Source organism: Dreissena polymorpha, chromosome 1 (assembly GCF_020536995.1).
Source record: "Dreissena polymorpha isolate Duluth1 chromosome 1, UMN_Dpol_1.0, whole genome shotgun sequence".
Classification (NCBI taxonomy): domain Eukaryota; kingdom Metazoa; phylum Mollusca; class Bivalvia; order Myida; family Dreissenidae; genus Dreissena; species Dreissena polymorpha.
Window position 1 is genome coordinate 50,219,942 of NC_068355.1, and position 16,219 is coordinate 50,236,160.

At 36.2% G+C, this 16,219-nt stretch overlaps 1 protein-coding gene and 1 long non-coding RNA gene across 3 annotated transcripts in view; both read right to left on the reverse strand.

Annotated features, from left to right (window-relative positions):
• Positions 1 to 1,036: 1,036 nt before the first annotated feature.
• Positions 1,037 to 16,219, reverse strand: part of LOC127879924 (molybdate-anion transporter-like) — a 36,550-nt gene continuing 21,367 nt past the window's right edge. For both annotated transcript variants that reach the window (XM_052427035.1, XM_052427045.1), the window contains exons 8-13: positions 12,819 to 12,889; positions 9,485 to 9,539; positions 7,463 to 7,565; positions 6,692 to 6,759; positions 3,884 to 3,963; positions 1,037 to 1,677 (exon numbers count right to left, since the gene is read on the reverse strand). In XM_052427035.1, the coding sequence (XP_052282995.1) occupies positions 1,593 to 1,677; positions 3,884 to 3,963; positions 6,692 to 6,759; positions 7,463 to 7,565; positions 9,485 to 9,539; positions 12,819 to 12,889 (462 nt within the window). In that variant the 3' untranslated portion in view covers positions 1,037 to 1,592. The remainder of the gene's footprint in view (positions 1,678 to 3,883; positions 3,964 to 6,691; positions 6,760 to 7,462; positions 7,566 to 9,484; positions 9,540 to 12,818; positions 12,890 to 16,219) is intronic.
• On the reverse strand, positions 8,560 to 9,458 carry LOC127880198 (uncharacterized). Its single transcript, XR_008049456.1, has 3 exons — positions 9,148 to 9,458; positions 8,953 to 9,108; positions 8,560 to 8,835 (listed from the first exon to the last, which is right to left on the reverse strand). It is a non-coding gene; the product is annotated as an uncharacterized LOC127880198 (long non-coding RNA).

Consider the following 16,219-nt stretch of genomic DNA (forward strand, 5'->3'; position numbering starts at 1 on the left):
AAGGGGTTTAATGCATGTGCGACAAAGTGCCCTCCCATATTAGCCTGTGTAGTCTGCACAGGCTAATCAGGGACAACACTTTCCACTTTTATAATATTTTTCATTTCAAGAAAGTCTCTTCTTAGCAATAATCTAGTTAAGGCGGAAAGTGTCTTCCCTGATTAGCCTGTGCGGACTGCACAGGCTAAACTGGGACCACACTTTACTCACATGCATTTAACCCCCCTTTTCACAGAGAACGGCCAATTTGTTTTGTACAAAACATGGAAAACACAAAATATTACACAAATCACTTACAGATATCTCCAAACATCACCAGCAATTATATAGAGAATACTAGGTCGGTGCCGAATAAAGCAAAGTTTATTTTGCGAGGCTTAGAAAATCTGAACCACGAGCCTTGGCGAGTGGTTCAGATTTTCGTGCCGAGCAAGATAAACTTTGCTTTATTCGGCACCGACCTAGTATTCAATTTATCCCATCAATTTTCTAAGTCGTAAATTATTTCTTTAAAAATACAAATTACAATAGGAAAATCGAACTAGACGGAAAATCCCAAAGATATTTTAAGCAAACATTGTTTCATTATTTTAATCGTGTCGAGCCTAAAACATTACAAAAAGATCAGTAACTAACCTGTTTTTCTGTTTATCATACCTCTACGTCCCCGATTTTTAAGAAATTATGAAAAAAAAGACACTGAACAACTGCATCTTTAGCGTGAAACAACATGCATTGTGTCGTATGACGTGTTAATAATGACGTCACGAGTACGCGCACTTAATATTTGTAAATAATGTTTATTGGCTTTTTGAGTTGCATTATGTGTTAAAAATATATTACATCTTGGTATCAAATTGTTTGTTTTGTTGAATCTGATTCGATTTTTCTAAAATGATTATTTTATAGTTGATTCAGAGTAATATGAACATTCTTCGCCGCGCGTGACAGCTATATTTCAGCACTGCTGAAATAGAGGAAAATTTATTTCACAGTGGTTTATTTCGACAATGCACGTCTGATGATGGGATAAAACAAGTTGCCTAATCTACAGCAGAAAGCTTTGAAAACTAAAAAAACAATACTTTGAATAGCACTAATGGCTGTAAAGGATTTCTGTTCGAACTTCACACATATCAAAATATGTTGTCCTTTTTTAAGACCCTTAAAATCTATTTCACTTAATAAAACATAAAAAAACCATTTACCATGCAGGATCATTGAAAAGCCACTTTTCTTTTTATAGCATGGCCTGATCACAAAAATCTTGCCCAAAATACATTTCATGCCACTCCCACCAAATATAAATACACCAAGTTTTATCTTGCCTTGATAAAAAAGCAAAAGCTTAACAAGTTCTTTAAAATCCACATAAGTAGTACAAAACAAAGAAATACATTTATACAATTATTAAAAGTATAAGACTATTTTTTTATTATCAAAATCTTGTAATAATTCTACGTGAAGTTTAAAAAAACAAATTAAATTTGCATTTATAGTGTACAATGACAAGATCTCAAAATACATTATTCAAGGCATGGTAACCAGTAAAGTGTTGACTGGTTTCCATCCTACAGCGAAAACAGGTTACCCTACACTATCTGTTCACTATTGTCCCGTTCCTTCTCCATCATTGATTCCTGAGGAGGAGCGCTTGATGGACGTTTCAAGGTGAGCCTTAAAAAGTTTCAAATGTACACAGTGTTCCCTTTTTCAAAATTATACAACCATAAAAAGAGTGTTAAATATGAACATAATACTAGAATAATGTTAAAAAGAGCTGTCAGAGGACAGCGTGCTCGACTATTCTTTCGAGTGCTTGACAGTATAACGTAAGCCATCATGGGGAAATTTTTCATATTCAATAATTTATTAGATGATCTTTCAAAAATAAAAAAAGGAAAAAAATAAAAAGAAATTGGGGGGGGGGGGAGTAGGGGGGGTGGGGGGGTGTGACAGGGAGGTATAATGTGGGGTGTGGCAATTTATAAGATGATGTTTAAAAAAAATAAATTGGGGGGGATGGGGTAGGTGGGGGTGGGGGGGTGGGGGGGGTGAGAGGGGGGTATAATGTGGGGTGTGGTTATTTATTAGATGATGTTTAAAAACAAGGGACAAAATTGTCACAAAACCAGGTTTTCATTGTGAAAAAAAATCTGATAAAGGGAGAAAACTCAAACTGAACTTTTGAAATGAACAAACAAAATTACCCCCCTTTGTAAGTTGTTTTTTTTTAAATCTATTTTTAGTCGTGGCGACCTTGACATTGGAGATATTGACGTGATTCTTTCGTGCGACACACCGTCCCATGATGGTGAACAAATGTGCCAAATGATTTTAAAATCTCACAATAAATGACATAGTTATGGCCAGGACAAGCTCATTTATGGCCATTTTTGACCTTTGAACTCAAAGTGTGACCTTGACCTTGGAGATATCGACGTAATTATTTCGCACGACACACCGTCCAATGATGGTGAACAAATGTGCCAAATGATTTTAAAATCTGACAATGAACGACATAGTTATGGCCCGGACAAGCTTGTTCCGCCCGCCCGCCAGCCAGCCAGCCCAGCCCGCCCGCATTCGCCAATCTAATAACCAGTTTTTACCTTCGGAAAACCTGGTTAAAAAACCTGGTTAAAAATGGGGGGGGGGAGGTTGGGGGGGGGGGATTCTGGGTAGGGGTGGTGGGTATTGTTTGGGTGGAATCCATTGTGGTATTCAGCTAGGTGTTGTTTTGTCAAAGCAATAATAAAATGTGATCATAAATAAAGAAGTTATGGCAATTCAAGCAAAATGTAATTATCTAAGTGTAAAAGGGGCCATAATTATGTCAAAATGCTTGATACAGTGGTCTGCTTTTGTTTATTGGTTGGGGTCATGTTGGTAAACAAGTATGCAAAATATGAAAGCAATATGTCAAGGGACAATGAAAATAATTGGGGTAGTACAAAAACATTAACATTTGCACGCTAGCGCTTACGCAGACGCCGGGGTGAGTAGGATAGCTCCACTATATTTCATATATAATAGTAGAGCTAAAAATTACAATGTAACCAGATTTTTAACTATTTACCAATTAATATAATTGAATTCGTTTAAATTTGAAAGCAAGTTTCGCATGCAAGGAACCTAAATACAAAATAACAGTTCAATTCCTCTATCCTAACTTAAGCTATTGAGGAGAAACCATTGTTCTATTTTAATCAACAATGACCTTGACCAAACTGGCCCAAAATGCAATCCCATCATATGCGTACAAGTAAGCTACCTGTAAACAAAATGGTAGCATAATACATCCATCCAAACTAAAGTAATCGAGCGGAACAACTTTTCCTATTTTTAAATACTGATGACCTTGACCCAAATGGCACAAAATGCAATCTCTCACTAGATCAGCCTGTAACCTTCCTACACAAAAATTGCAAGTCAGAGTTATGGACTCAGTGCATCAAATTTTAATTGAATACCTGTAGATGAGACATAAATAGACAGTTATTTGGAAATGTTGCACGCTAACTATAACAAAAGCATTAAGTAGACGGCAATGTGGACGTTTGAGTGTGTAGAAAAGCTTTGACAGAGACTAGTCTAAATAAAACTCTGTCATAACAGTATTTTGTTGTATTTTGTAAAGAAAAGAAACAATACTCATGCATCTGAGTGGCTGCATTGCTATGGATCACAAATTACATACACATAAGCTGACAAATATTTACCTATTAAAATTTTTATAATTATTTTCCTTTAATTTAGAAAATGGCACATGTCCTTTAGTTTCAGAACATACTGATGCAAAATATCAATCTCTGGAGCGCTAAAAATTCAGTCATTATTTAAATTTGTAGCAAGATCTTTGATTTGGGTTCTAGGTACTTACAGATAGAGCCAGTGTTGGAACACAGTGGCCAAGGCCAAGAAGAGCACACAGCACTGGAATATCACAGACATGGAGAGATTCTGAAACATATTAAATGAGTCCCGTTCTGAGAAAACTGGGCATAATGCATGTGCGTAAAGTGTCATCCCAGATAAGCCTTTTTAGTCTGCACAGGCGAATCAGGGACGACACTTTCCGCCTAAATTGGATTTTTGCTAAAAAGAGACTTCATTTAAAAGAAAAAATGTCATAAAATAGAAAGTGTCGTCCCTGATTAGCCTGTGGGGACTGCTCATGCTAATCTGGGACGACACTTTACGCACATGCATTGAGCCCAGTTTTCTCATAACGCGACTCAAAAAGACACGGTCATCTTTGCTATTTCATTAAGAAGCATCGTTTACTACAAACAAAAGAAACGAAAAAAAGTTGAGCATATTTGGCCAAAAGCTTATTGTTAGTGTAAACATTAAATCTTTATTTGATTATAAAGGTTGGATGTAAGAAAATGAAACATTTGAGCAGCTTACAAAATCACACTGGTAACATATAATGCGATAAACATACTGTTAGATGCACAATAATTTATATTAATATTTATGTCAGAACAAGCTGTTTTAAAAAATGAATCAATAATTGTTTGATAAACAAGACTATTGCCAAGCAATACAATTCCCCTACCAGTGAAACTCCACCATTTTCGGCAATATTTCTAATCTATTTGTTGCCATAGCAACCATAATTTTTGACGCAGGAACAAAATGAAATGACATGCATAATCTACTTATTGCCATTAATCCATGTTTCAAGTTACATGAAAAAATATGATGAGCTTTTAAAGTTATTGCAGGATCCACCATTTTCAGCAATATTTCTAATCTCATTTGTTGCCATAACAACCAGAATTTTTGACGTAGGAACAAAATGAAATGCTGTGCATAATCTCCATAAAGCCCATGTTTCAAGTTTCATGAAAAAATATAAAGAACTTTTAAAGTTATCGCAGGATCCCAAAAAGTGTGACAGACTGACACACAGAGCGCAAACCATAAGTCAGCTCTAATTTCAACGGTAGGGGACTAATAATGCACATTACTTCGTGTTTATAAATTTTTATTTTACTAAAACATTTAATTACATGTATTATGGAAATTTGAAAATTTGATTAAAGTGTACAAAAACATGAGTCTGTTTGTTAATCACATGAATTACTTTTTTTACCAGACTTACAGACAAGAAGAAACAAGGGACAAAATTGTCACAAAATCAGGTTTTCATTGTGAAAAAAAAAACAAGGGACAAAATTCTGATAAAGGGAGAAAACTCAAACTGAACTTTTGAAATGAACAAACAAAATTAACCCCCGTTGTAAGTTTGTTTTAAAATAAATCTATTTTTAGTCGTGGCGATCTTGACATTGGAGATATTGACGTGATTCTTTCGTGCGACACACCGTCCCATGATGGTGAACAAATGTGCCAAATGATTTTAAAATCTCATAATGAATGACATAGTTATAGCCCAGACAAGCTCATTTATGGCTATTTTTTACCTTTGAACTCAAAGTGTGACCTTGACCTTGGAGATATTGACGTAATTTTTTCGCGCGACACACCGTCTAATGATGGTTAACAAATGTGCCAAATGATTTTAAAATCTCACAATGAACGACAAAGTTATGGCCCGGACAAGCTTGTTCCGCCCGCCCGCCAGCCTGCCTGCATTCGCCAATCTAATAACCAGTTTTTTCCTTCGGAAAACCTGGTTAAAAAAGTCTGATAAAGGGAAACAACTCAATCTGAACTTTTGAACTGAACAAACAAAATTAACCCCCTTTGTTTATAAATAAATATATTTTTAGTCGTGGCAACCTTGACCTTGGAGATATTGACATGATTCTTTCGTGCGACACACCATCCCATAATGGTGAACAAATGTGCCAAATGATTTTAAAATCTCACAATGAATGAGAGCTATGGCCCGGACAAGCTCATTTTTGGCCATTTTTGACCTTTGAACTTAAAGTGTGACCTTTACCTTGGAGATATAGACGTAATTCTTTCACCCAACACACCGTCTGATGTTGGTAAACAAATGTGCCAAATGATTTTAAAATCTCACAATGAACGACAAAGTTATGGCCCGGACAAGCTTGTTCTGCCTGCCAGCACACCTGCCGACATACACCAATCTAATAACCAGTTTTTTCCTTAGGAATACCTCGTTAATAAAGCCCCTGTGTTGCTAACCTGAGACATGTAGACCCTTATCTGTTATGTGCAGATTTTAAAACATTGTTAAATAACTGGTGTTTATACAGGTTTTTGTACTCTGATAGAACAAATCAGTTCTCACTATGTACATATATAAAAAACAAATAACATCTTGGGCAGCTTCAATTTTACCCAAGTAGCCTTATTTGAACAAGCTAAGTAGAGGACCACCATGCCATAGAGAAAGAGATTTTAAGTTATTTACTATAAAAGTCTACATAAATCCTTTGACCACTGGAGCAAGGCCAGTTTTTGACCCCAGGGGCATGATATTAAACTTAGAAAACGACCATTTTAACATCACATGCAAAATAAAAAACCTCTGGGCATTGTGGTTTCAGAGAAGTTTTCATTAAAAAACACATATTTTTAGCTCCAGTTAGATAAATATACAAAAGGACTGGACAGATATGTACAACTTTGAAACAAGGTCACCCGGGGATAATTTCTGTGAAGATTAATTAAAATCCCCCAAGCAGTTCAGGAGACAAAGACGTTATGAGAAAAGAATTTTTGAATTGATGATAAACAATACCTGTAATAAGATGACAACCACAATCATGTTCAATGGAATTCGGAAAAAGTTCATCACAGTTGCTCGGGCTGCAAGATACGAACACATACATCTGCAAATGTACTTAAAATGCCAACTGAAAGTAAAATTTAACGATTAAAGCATCCATTTATATTTTGTTATCTGTTCACAAGCCCTGAATTTTTAAAATAGCATAAAGCATTTTCATAAAGTCTTGCTGTTTATTTAACAAAGAAAACAATTTTACAACAGATCAATATCATCTTAGATCTCCCTGCTGTGTATTATCACAGTTGCATTGTCATAATCTAGTCAAAGGTACACTGTCTACTAAGAAGTCTCACAAGGTTTCATGGTCTCATTGAGCCCCGTTCTCAGAAAACCGAGCTTAATGCATGAGCGTAAAGTGTCATCCCTGATAAGCCTGTGCAGTCTGCACAGGCTAATCAGGGACAACACTTTTCGCTTTTATCATATTTTTCGTTTAAAGGAAGTTCCTCCTTACCAAAAATCTTGTTTAGGCGGAAAGTGATGTCCCTGATTAGTCTGTGCTTATCTGGTAAGACACTTTACGCACATGCATTATGCCCAGTTTCCTCAGAACGCAACTTATTAGTTGACAGGGTAGCTCCTGACCAGACTGTGTGATTTCTAGACACCCAATATTGCACAAGACTAGTTATTGCATGACCTAGCTCATAGCTGTATCCCATTCTAACCAAGCTTTTCTTATTCTGTAGGTACCCTTTGACCATGTGTACCAGTACTCACTTTCATCGGCCACATATTTGCCTCTCATGGTTCCCATGGAGGGCCAGAACAGACCCACACACATCTCAAACACCAGGAAGGCAATAAAGATCAGCAACTGGTTCTGAAAAAATACACTTCCATACAGTTTGTCCTCAATACTTTAAGCATATGTTTACTGTACAGACGTAGCTGAAAGTTGTATTATTGCAACTACACTTTGAGATGGAAACATTAAGTTCACAGTAAAAAGATGGAAGAATATTTTGACAATGTGTGTTCCACCAAAGTTAAATTTTAACACGCATACAAAGAATCTCAAAATATTTGATTCAATATTAATATTAAAGGCGTTTTTTTAACTTATCCTTGTGTTAATTGTTTTAATAAAAGAGTTTCATAAACAAACTTTTCCTGCAACTTCTACTCTAAGCAAAGTTAAAAGTTACACACACATAACTGGCATGATAAGTATTGTTATAAGCAGAGGTTTTTCTTTGAAATGCTAATAGATCTTTGTTGCAAATGTGACTAATATCCCTGCATCACTCAACTATGTGGTAACTGGTGTGCTATGTGGTAACTGGTGTGCTATGTGGTAACTGGTGATGAACGATTGTTTGACCAATGAAACCCTCATGGTGGTGACATACTTCAAGTTTCATTATAAGTATTTAACATAAGATGCCAACAGACCAGACATAACAAAGTGATCCCAATAGACCCCCTCCCTGTGGAACAGGCATACAAATAGTATTATTTTCCATTCATTTACTTTGTTGCTAGACTTAGTTCATAAAAAACATACACAATGTAAACGTAAAACTCTAAAACAACCAATAATTGCTCATTTCAGCTGGTCTGCGAGAAAGCTTGGCTAAATGTGTGCTAAGTATTCTCCAATATTGGCATGCGCAGTCCGCACAGTCTTATATGGGACGCCACTTTCAGTCTAGTCAGGTTTTTACGAAATGAAGAGACCTCAATAAAACCAAAAATTCCACAAAAACAGACAGTGTCATCCATGATAAGTCAGTGCGGACCTATGTAGACAGTGTCATCCATGATAAGTCAGTGTGGACCTATGTATACAGTGTCATCCATGATAAGTCAGTGCGGACCTATGTAGACAGTGTCATCCATGATAAGTCAGTGCGGACCTATGTAGACAGTGTCATCCATGATAAGTCAGTGTGGACCTATGTAGACAGTGTCATCCATGATAAGTCAGTGTGGACCTATGTAGACAGTGTCATCCATGATAAGTCAGTGTGGACCTATGTAGACAGTGTCATCCATGATAAGTCAGTGTGGACCTATGTAGACAGTGTCATCCATGATAAGTCAGTGTGGACCTATGTAGACAGTGTCATCCATGATAAGTCAGTGTGGACCTATGTAGACAGTGTCATCCATGATAAGTCAGTGCGGACCTATGTAGACAGTGTCATCCATGATAAGTCAGTGCGGACCTATGTAGACAGTGTCATCCATGATAAGTCAGTGCGGACCTATGTAGACAGTGTCATCCATGATAAGTCAGTGTGGACCTATGTAGACAGTGTCATCCATGATAAGTCAGTGTGGACCTATGTAGACAGTGTCATCCATGATAAGTCAGTGTGGACCTATGTAGACAGTGTCATCCATGATAAGTCAGTGTGGACCTATGTAGACAGTGTCATCCATGATAAGTCAGTGCGGACCTATGTAGACAGTGTCATCCATGATAAGTCAGTGTGGACCTATGTAGACAGTGTCATCCATGATAAGTCAGTGCGGACCTATGTAGACAGTGTCATCCATGATAAGTCAGTGCGGACCTACAGACAGTGTCATCCATGATAAGTCAGTGCGGACCTATGTGGCTAATCTGGTCACTGCTCTACACGCATGCATAAATTTAGCTAGCTTTGATAAAGAGTGTGATTCATAAGTTGTAATTCAAATTATATCAGTTTACAGATATAAATACTTGTAATAATTGATACAATTTTGTATTTTAAGTACTTAAGACACTCATCTGTGGCTTGGATTACTAACCCCTGGGAACAGGAAAGGTGTTGCTAAGGTGATAGCGGCTACAAATAACACTGGCCTGAAAAACACACACAAGAAGAACAACAGATGATCTTGTGTTTAAATTCAAGGTATCCAAAATGAGCATTTATATAAACCTGCAAAGAGCTTGTATTGTGTCGTTCAAAGTACATAATTTCAGGTACTATTATGGTTGTCAGGGTTGGGTTTTTAATACAAAATATACTTAAATGTAATATACTGAAACAAGACACAGGCAGGCCTAAAAGAACTTGTATCCCATGGTTACACTGTATAATCGTAGTAAATATCGGATACAGATTTAATTGCTCATAAAACGAGTGTCTTCAGTAGACAGTGATATAACTTTTTTTAGTAAGGGGGTATAATACACATGAAACTTTGAATTTATAGGTCACATACAAAGATTTATCCACATGGAATTGTATTATGCTGCAATTATTGGTGTTATCTTAGTTCACCCCCACTCCTTCCCTACTCCCTATGTAAATATGTAAAGAGAAAATTATTGCCTAAAAATATGAAATGAGTGCTATATTGGACGTCATATTTTGAACCAATGATAATGGGGGCTAAGTTTCGTTAAGTTGAGGCATATAGCCGCGATTTGTGGGTCTTGAAAACTGGACAGTAACATTTGCTGAAATTTGACATGTATATGGACCAGAATGCGTTCTACCTGTTGGCGTAGGCGTTACATCTGGGAAAAATCTACCGGTAGTTTTCGAGTATTTTGTGTTTTAATATTTTTTTTTATGGGAAACCACACGCGCGAAAATAAACATTGTGACGTCATCACGTCATGAAAAGCGCTTAGGCTTGCTTCCATCTTGTTACGAAACAAAGAAACTAAGTTACTTGTTATTTTAATTCAATATACAGTTAGGCGTTAAATCGATAAACAACGACGAAATAATTGTGTTTGAATATCAATACGAAGTACACATGCATGTCTTTTGTGCAGAGTGTGGTTGTTTAGATATACATGACATAAATCTATGTAATATTGTGTACTTGTCCGACGAGTTGAAGAAAGGTTAACACGGCGAGGCTTTCCGAGACGTGTCGGATAAATGTAAGTACACACTGTTATTAACATGGTATTCTATTAATCCGATAATATCTTAAAGGTACATGATAATGAGACAAATACATTATTAATTTAGGGTTTAATTATTAAATCAATAAATAAACTTGAGCAGCAAATCAATTTAGTATAAACGACACGCTTACCTTAATGACGACAATAATCCAATGTTTATAACAATAAAGTAAAATGATATTCACTTCCATTTTCTATTCTGCCATCCCTTTATCGAAACTCATTTAAAAACACAATATTTAATGTATTCCTATCGAAAATTACAATTATGTATGATAAACACACACTCCTTAATACGTTTTTGCATTCGTTCGATGCTTTAAACAAATAAATAACTGTTAAAAAACAACCAGAGAATTTAACTTAAAATTGTTTGTTTTGACAAATAAATTACGTCACACGACATATGTCATTGCGCAATTAGTTGCATGCAAAATAAAAGTACGGAAAGCCGGTTTTGAGAGATTTTTAAGTAGAGGAGCAAAATAGTATGATATAAACAATAATAAACGGCAGAGCGAGGACGGACTTCTCAAAATAGCATTAATTGAAATAGTTTCATGTATATTAAATCTCTGCGATATCTTTGGTAACATCATCAAATGCACAGAAAAAATAAAATACAATGTAAGTATCATGTGTACTTGAATTTGTCCGACGAGTTGAAGAAAGGTTTACACGGCGAGGCTAGCCGTGAGCAACGCATCATTAGCACATTAAAATATATATTGCAACCGACACCGTTTTGTAGAAAAAGTTGATGACTCAATTACAGAACAAGAGTTATAAAAAAACAACTTAATTTAGTATAAACGTCACGCTTATCTCAATGACATCGTTAATCCAATGTTTATAACAATAAGTTGACAACTTTAATCCAAAGTTTATAACAAACACCTTGAAACGATATGCACTTCCACTTCTATTATTCCATGTCTTTATCAAAACTTAGTTCAAACCAAACAATTGTATTGTATTCCTATCGATGTTTACATTTATGCATGATAAACACACAATCCAGAATACGTTTTGCATTCATTCGATGCTTTAAACAAATAGTTTACAGATAAAAAAACACCACGTCCGCCACATGTCCTTAAATTCCAGAGAGTGTAAATAAAACTATTGTGTTTCGTCACCGAAATGATGTTATACAATGTACTGTGTAATACATTTCGTAATATAAAATCAAAGCGCTGATTGCATTGCAAAATGAATTCAACACTATCTTATGCAAAGCTATAATAATGTTTCAATAAAATACACAGACTTTTGTAGACACAGAAAAGGGCTTAATGCTTGTCAATAGTGTTTTGGCTTAAGATGGGGATGTCCGACAAACTGCAGTTGTTTGCTCTTTTCGCGCTTTTAATATAATAGTCATGGGAAATGAACTTCTACGTTTAAAGGTAGCTAATCGAACGGCCTCGAAAAAATAAAAATGTAAAAATGTCTGCGAGTATTATGGTTACTATCATGTGATATGTATATTAAAATCTTTGCGAGAACTTTGGTTACCATCATCAAATGCACAGAAAGAAATAGGTTTTCAATTTTATTTCATCTCCCCACTCATTCCATCCCGCGAAACCCTTAAGGTGTCGCAATACTGGTATAAAAGTAGTAATACTCCTGTCAAACATACAACTAAAAACCAATCATCTGATTTGAATGTAAAATAATCATCATAATGTGCAATTACACGACAAACGTTTTTGTATCTTCATAAATGCATTTTATGTCACTTATAAATCTTCAATTAATCCAACCCAGAAACGGTATCATTTTGTTCTCACTTAGAATTAACATTTTCATCTAGAAAAGAAGGTACAAACATTGATGCATTTGTAACTATGTGCTCAAAATGTTACACTCTTACAAATATTTTGACTTTGACAATAACTTCACATTCTCTGTAGTTTTCCCTTTAACCCTTTCCCACTCAGAAGAAAAGTGAAAATGGCTATGTGCAAACAACATAAAACAAGAACAGCCTGCAAGTAACTCGCAGTCTGTTCAGGTTTTATGCTGTTTGCTGCTCATCAGTATCTAAGGGTTGGAAATAAAGCCTTTAAAACTTGAATTTACTAAGAAAGGTCTCTAATTTAATGTAACTTTCTAAGGGACTTCAAATGTGTGAAAATATGTATCTAAGTGGTAAAGGGTTACAATACAAATTTGATTGCTGTCTGCCATTCAACTGCAAACTCTTACCTCATGAAGGACTCGACGGATGTTAGCTTGGACAGAATTCTGAATAGAGAAGATCCGATCATGATAGACACCTGCAAGTAGGCAATACACAGAGTTGTCAAGTCATTTGGTGGATGTACTTATGATATTATTATATAATATGTCATAGGTATGCTACAATATGATATTAACAAAGGGCACGAATATCAACCATAGCAGTATTTGTACTTACAATAGCAAAGTAAGCATTACTTGTGTCCTGACAATAGCAAAAGTGGCATTACTTGTGTACTGACAATAGAAACAATGACATTACTTGTGTCCTGACAATAGCAAAAGTGGCATTACTTGTGTACTGACAATAGAAACAATGACATTACTTGTGTGCTGACAATAGAAATGATGGCATTACTTGTGTGCTGACAATAGCAATGATGGCATTACTTGTGTACTGACAATAGCAAAAGTGGCATTACTTGTGTACTGACAATAAAAATGATGGCATTACTTGTGTGCTGACAATATTAAAAGTGGAATTACTTGTGTGCTGACAATAGCAAAGCTAGCAGTACCTGTGTATCGACAATAGCAAAGATGGCATCACTTGTGTCATGACAATTGCAAAGCAAGCAGTACTTGTGTACTAAAAATAGCAAAGATGGCATTACTTTTGTCATGACAATTGCACATCTAGCAGTACTTGTGCACTTAAAATAGCAAAGATGGCATAACTTGTATGGAGATCTAGCTTTGACTGTGTACTGACAATTACAAAGCAAGCAGTGCTTCTGTTCTGACAAGAACAAGGCAAGCAGTGCTCGTGTACTGAAAATAGCTAAGCAAGCAGTACTTATGAACTGACAATAGCAAAGCAACGAGAACTTGTGTACTGACAATAACAATGCAAGCCCTGCTTGTTTCCTGACAATTGCAAAGCTAGCAGAACTTGTGTATTGACAATAACAAGTACTTGCGGACTGACAATAGCAATACAGCAGAACTTGTGTACTGACAATAACAACACAAAAGTAATTGCATATGGACAATAACACAGCAGTAATTGTGTACTGACAATAACAACACAGCAGTACTCGCGTACTGACAATAGAAAACTGGTGGTACTTGTGTACTGACATAACAACACAGCACTATAATAAACTAGTAGTATTCATGGGTAGTTCATGAAAACATGATTTTTAGGCAAATATTACATTCCATGATTGGAATCATGCAATATGTAGAAAGAGTTGCGCACAGAAACTGTTATATGTAATTTTGAACAAAGGGCAATAAATCCTTCAATAATAACTCATTTGTGAAACCTTGACAATAAGCTTTGTAGAACTTGGAGATTATCACAAAATTAAGATGTGCACAGAAACGTTTGCCAGAGGTAAGCACACATACACTGACAGACCTCACTGAAGGACTGACAAATACCATTTCTATAGCGCTTTTGGCCAGGGATAATAAAGGGAAAACAATGGCCAACCAAATACCTAGAAAATGTATGGAAAATATAATTGACATCTGAATATTCCACAACTAAGGCTAAAGAGGTGTTGATCACATGCTGACAAAAAAAATAAACTAGAGCTTTGTCACAGACGTGACCAATACCCCCACATGCCGCATTGACAAATAATATTTTGCATGTCGTCTTCACAAAAAACAGTGGACACCATGCTTAATTTTCAAAACGCACTAAGTGACCCCTTGACCTAGTTTTTTACCAAGAAAAGCCCATGTTGTAACTTGGTCTTAAGATCATCTCCATAAAACTTCTGACCAAGTTTGGTGAAGATCGGATGTAAACTACTTGAATTAGAGAGCGGACACCATGCTGAATGTTAAACAAGAGGGCCTGAAAGACCCAAAGTCGCTCCCCTGAGATAACAAGATATTATTGGGATAAATCTTCTGACCAAGTTTCACGAAGATCGGAAAATAAATGTGGCCTCTAGAGTGTTAACAAGGTTTTACTATAGCCATATAAGGAAAAATGCTCCGCCCCCTTGCAGCCATGTTTTTCAACCAACCGGCATCATTTTTGAACTTGTCCAAGATATTATCAGGATGAATCTTCTGACCAAGTTTCATGAAGATCGGACAGTAAATGTGGTCTCTAGAGTGTTAACAAGATTTTACTATAGCCATATAAGGAAAAATGCCCCGCCCCTTGGAAGCCATTTTTTTTCAAGCAAACATAATTATTTTCAAACTCATGCAAGATATCATTGGGACCAATCTTCAGACCAAATTTCATGAAGATTGGACAATAAATGTGGCCTCTATAGTGTTAACAAGGTTTTACTATAGCCATATAAGGAAAAATGCCCCAACCCTGGTGGCCATGTTTTTAAAGCAACCAAAACCATTTTCGAACTCATCCAAGATATCATTGGGACAAATCTTCTAACCAAGTTTCATGATGATCTGAAAATAAATGTGACCTCTAGAGTGTTAACAAGGTTTTACTATAGCCATATAAGGAAAATAGCCCCGCCCCATGGTGGCCATGTTTTTCAACCAACCGGCATCATTTTTTAACTCTTCCAAGATATTATTAAGATGAATCTTCTGACCTAGTTTCATGAAGAACGGACTATAAATGTGGCCTCTGGAGTGTTAACAAGATTTTACTATAGCCTTATATAGCGATATAAGGAAAAATGCCCTTCCCCTTGGCGGCCATGTTTTTCAAGCAAACGTAACCATTTTCTAACTCATCTAAGATATTAAGACAAATCTTCTGACCAAATTTCATCAAGATTGGACAATAAATGTGGCCTCTAGAGTGTTAACAAGGTTTAACTATAGCCATATAAGGAAAAATGCCCCGCCCCCTGGCGGCCATGTTTTTCAACCAACCGGCATCATTTTTCGAACTCGTTCAAGATATTATTAGGATGAATCTTCTGACCAAGTTTCATGAAGATTGAACAATAAATGTGGCCTTTAGAGTGTTAACAAGATTTTACTATAGTCATATATAGCTATATAAGGAAAAATGCCCCGCCTCTTGGCAGCCATGTTTTTCAAGCAAAGGTTACCATTTCTGAACTCATCCAAGATATCAGTGGGACAAATCTTCTGAGCAAGTTTCATGACGATCCGAAAATAAATGTGGCCTCTGGAGTGTTAACAAGGTTTAACTAAAGCCATATCAGGAAAAATGCCCCGCCCCCCCTGGCAGCCATGTTTTTCAACCAACCGACATCATTTTCGAACTCGTCCAAGATATCATTGGGATGAATCTTCTGACCAAGTTTCATGAGGATCGGAAATAAATGTGGCCTCTAGAGTGTTAACAAGATTTTGCTATAGCCATATATAACCATATAAGGAAAAATTCCCCGCCCCTTGGCAGCCATTTTTTCGAGCAAATGTAACCATTTTCGAACTCATCCAAGATATCATTG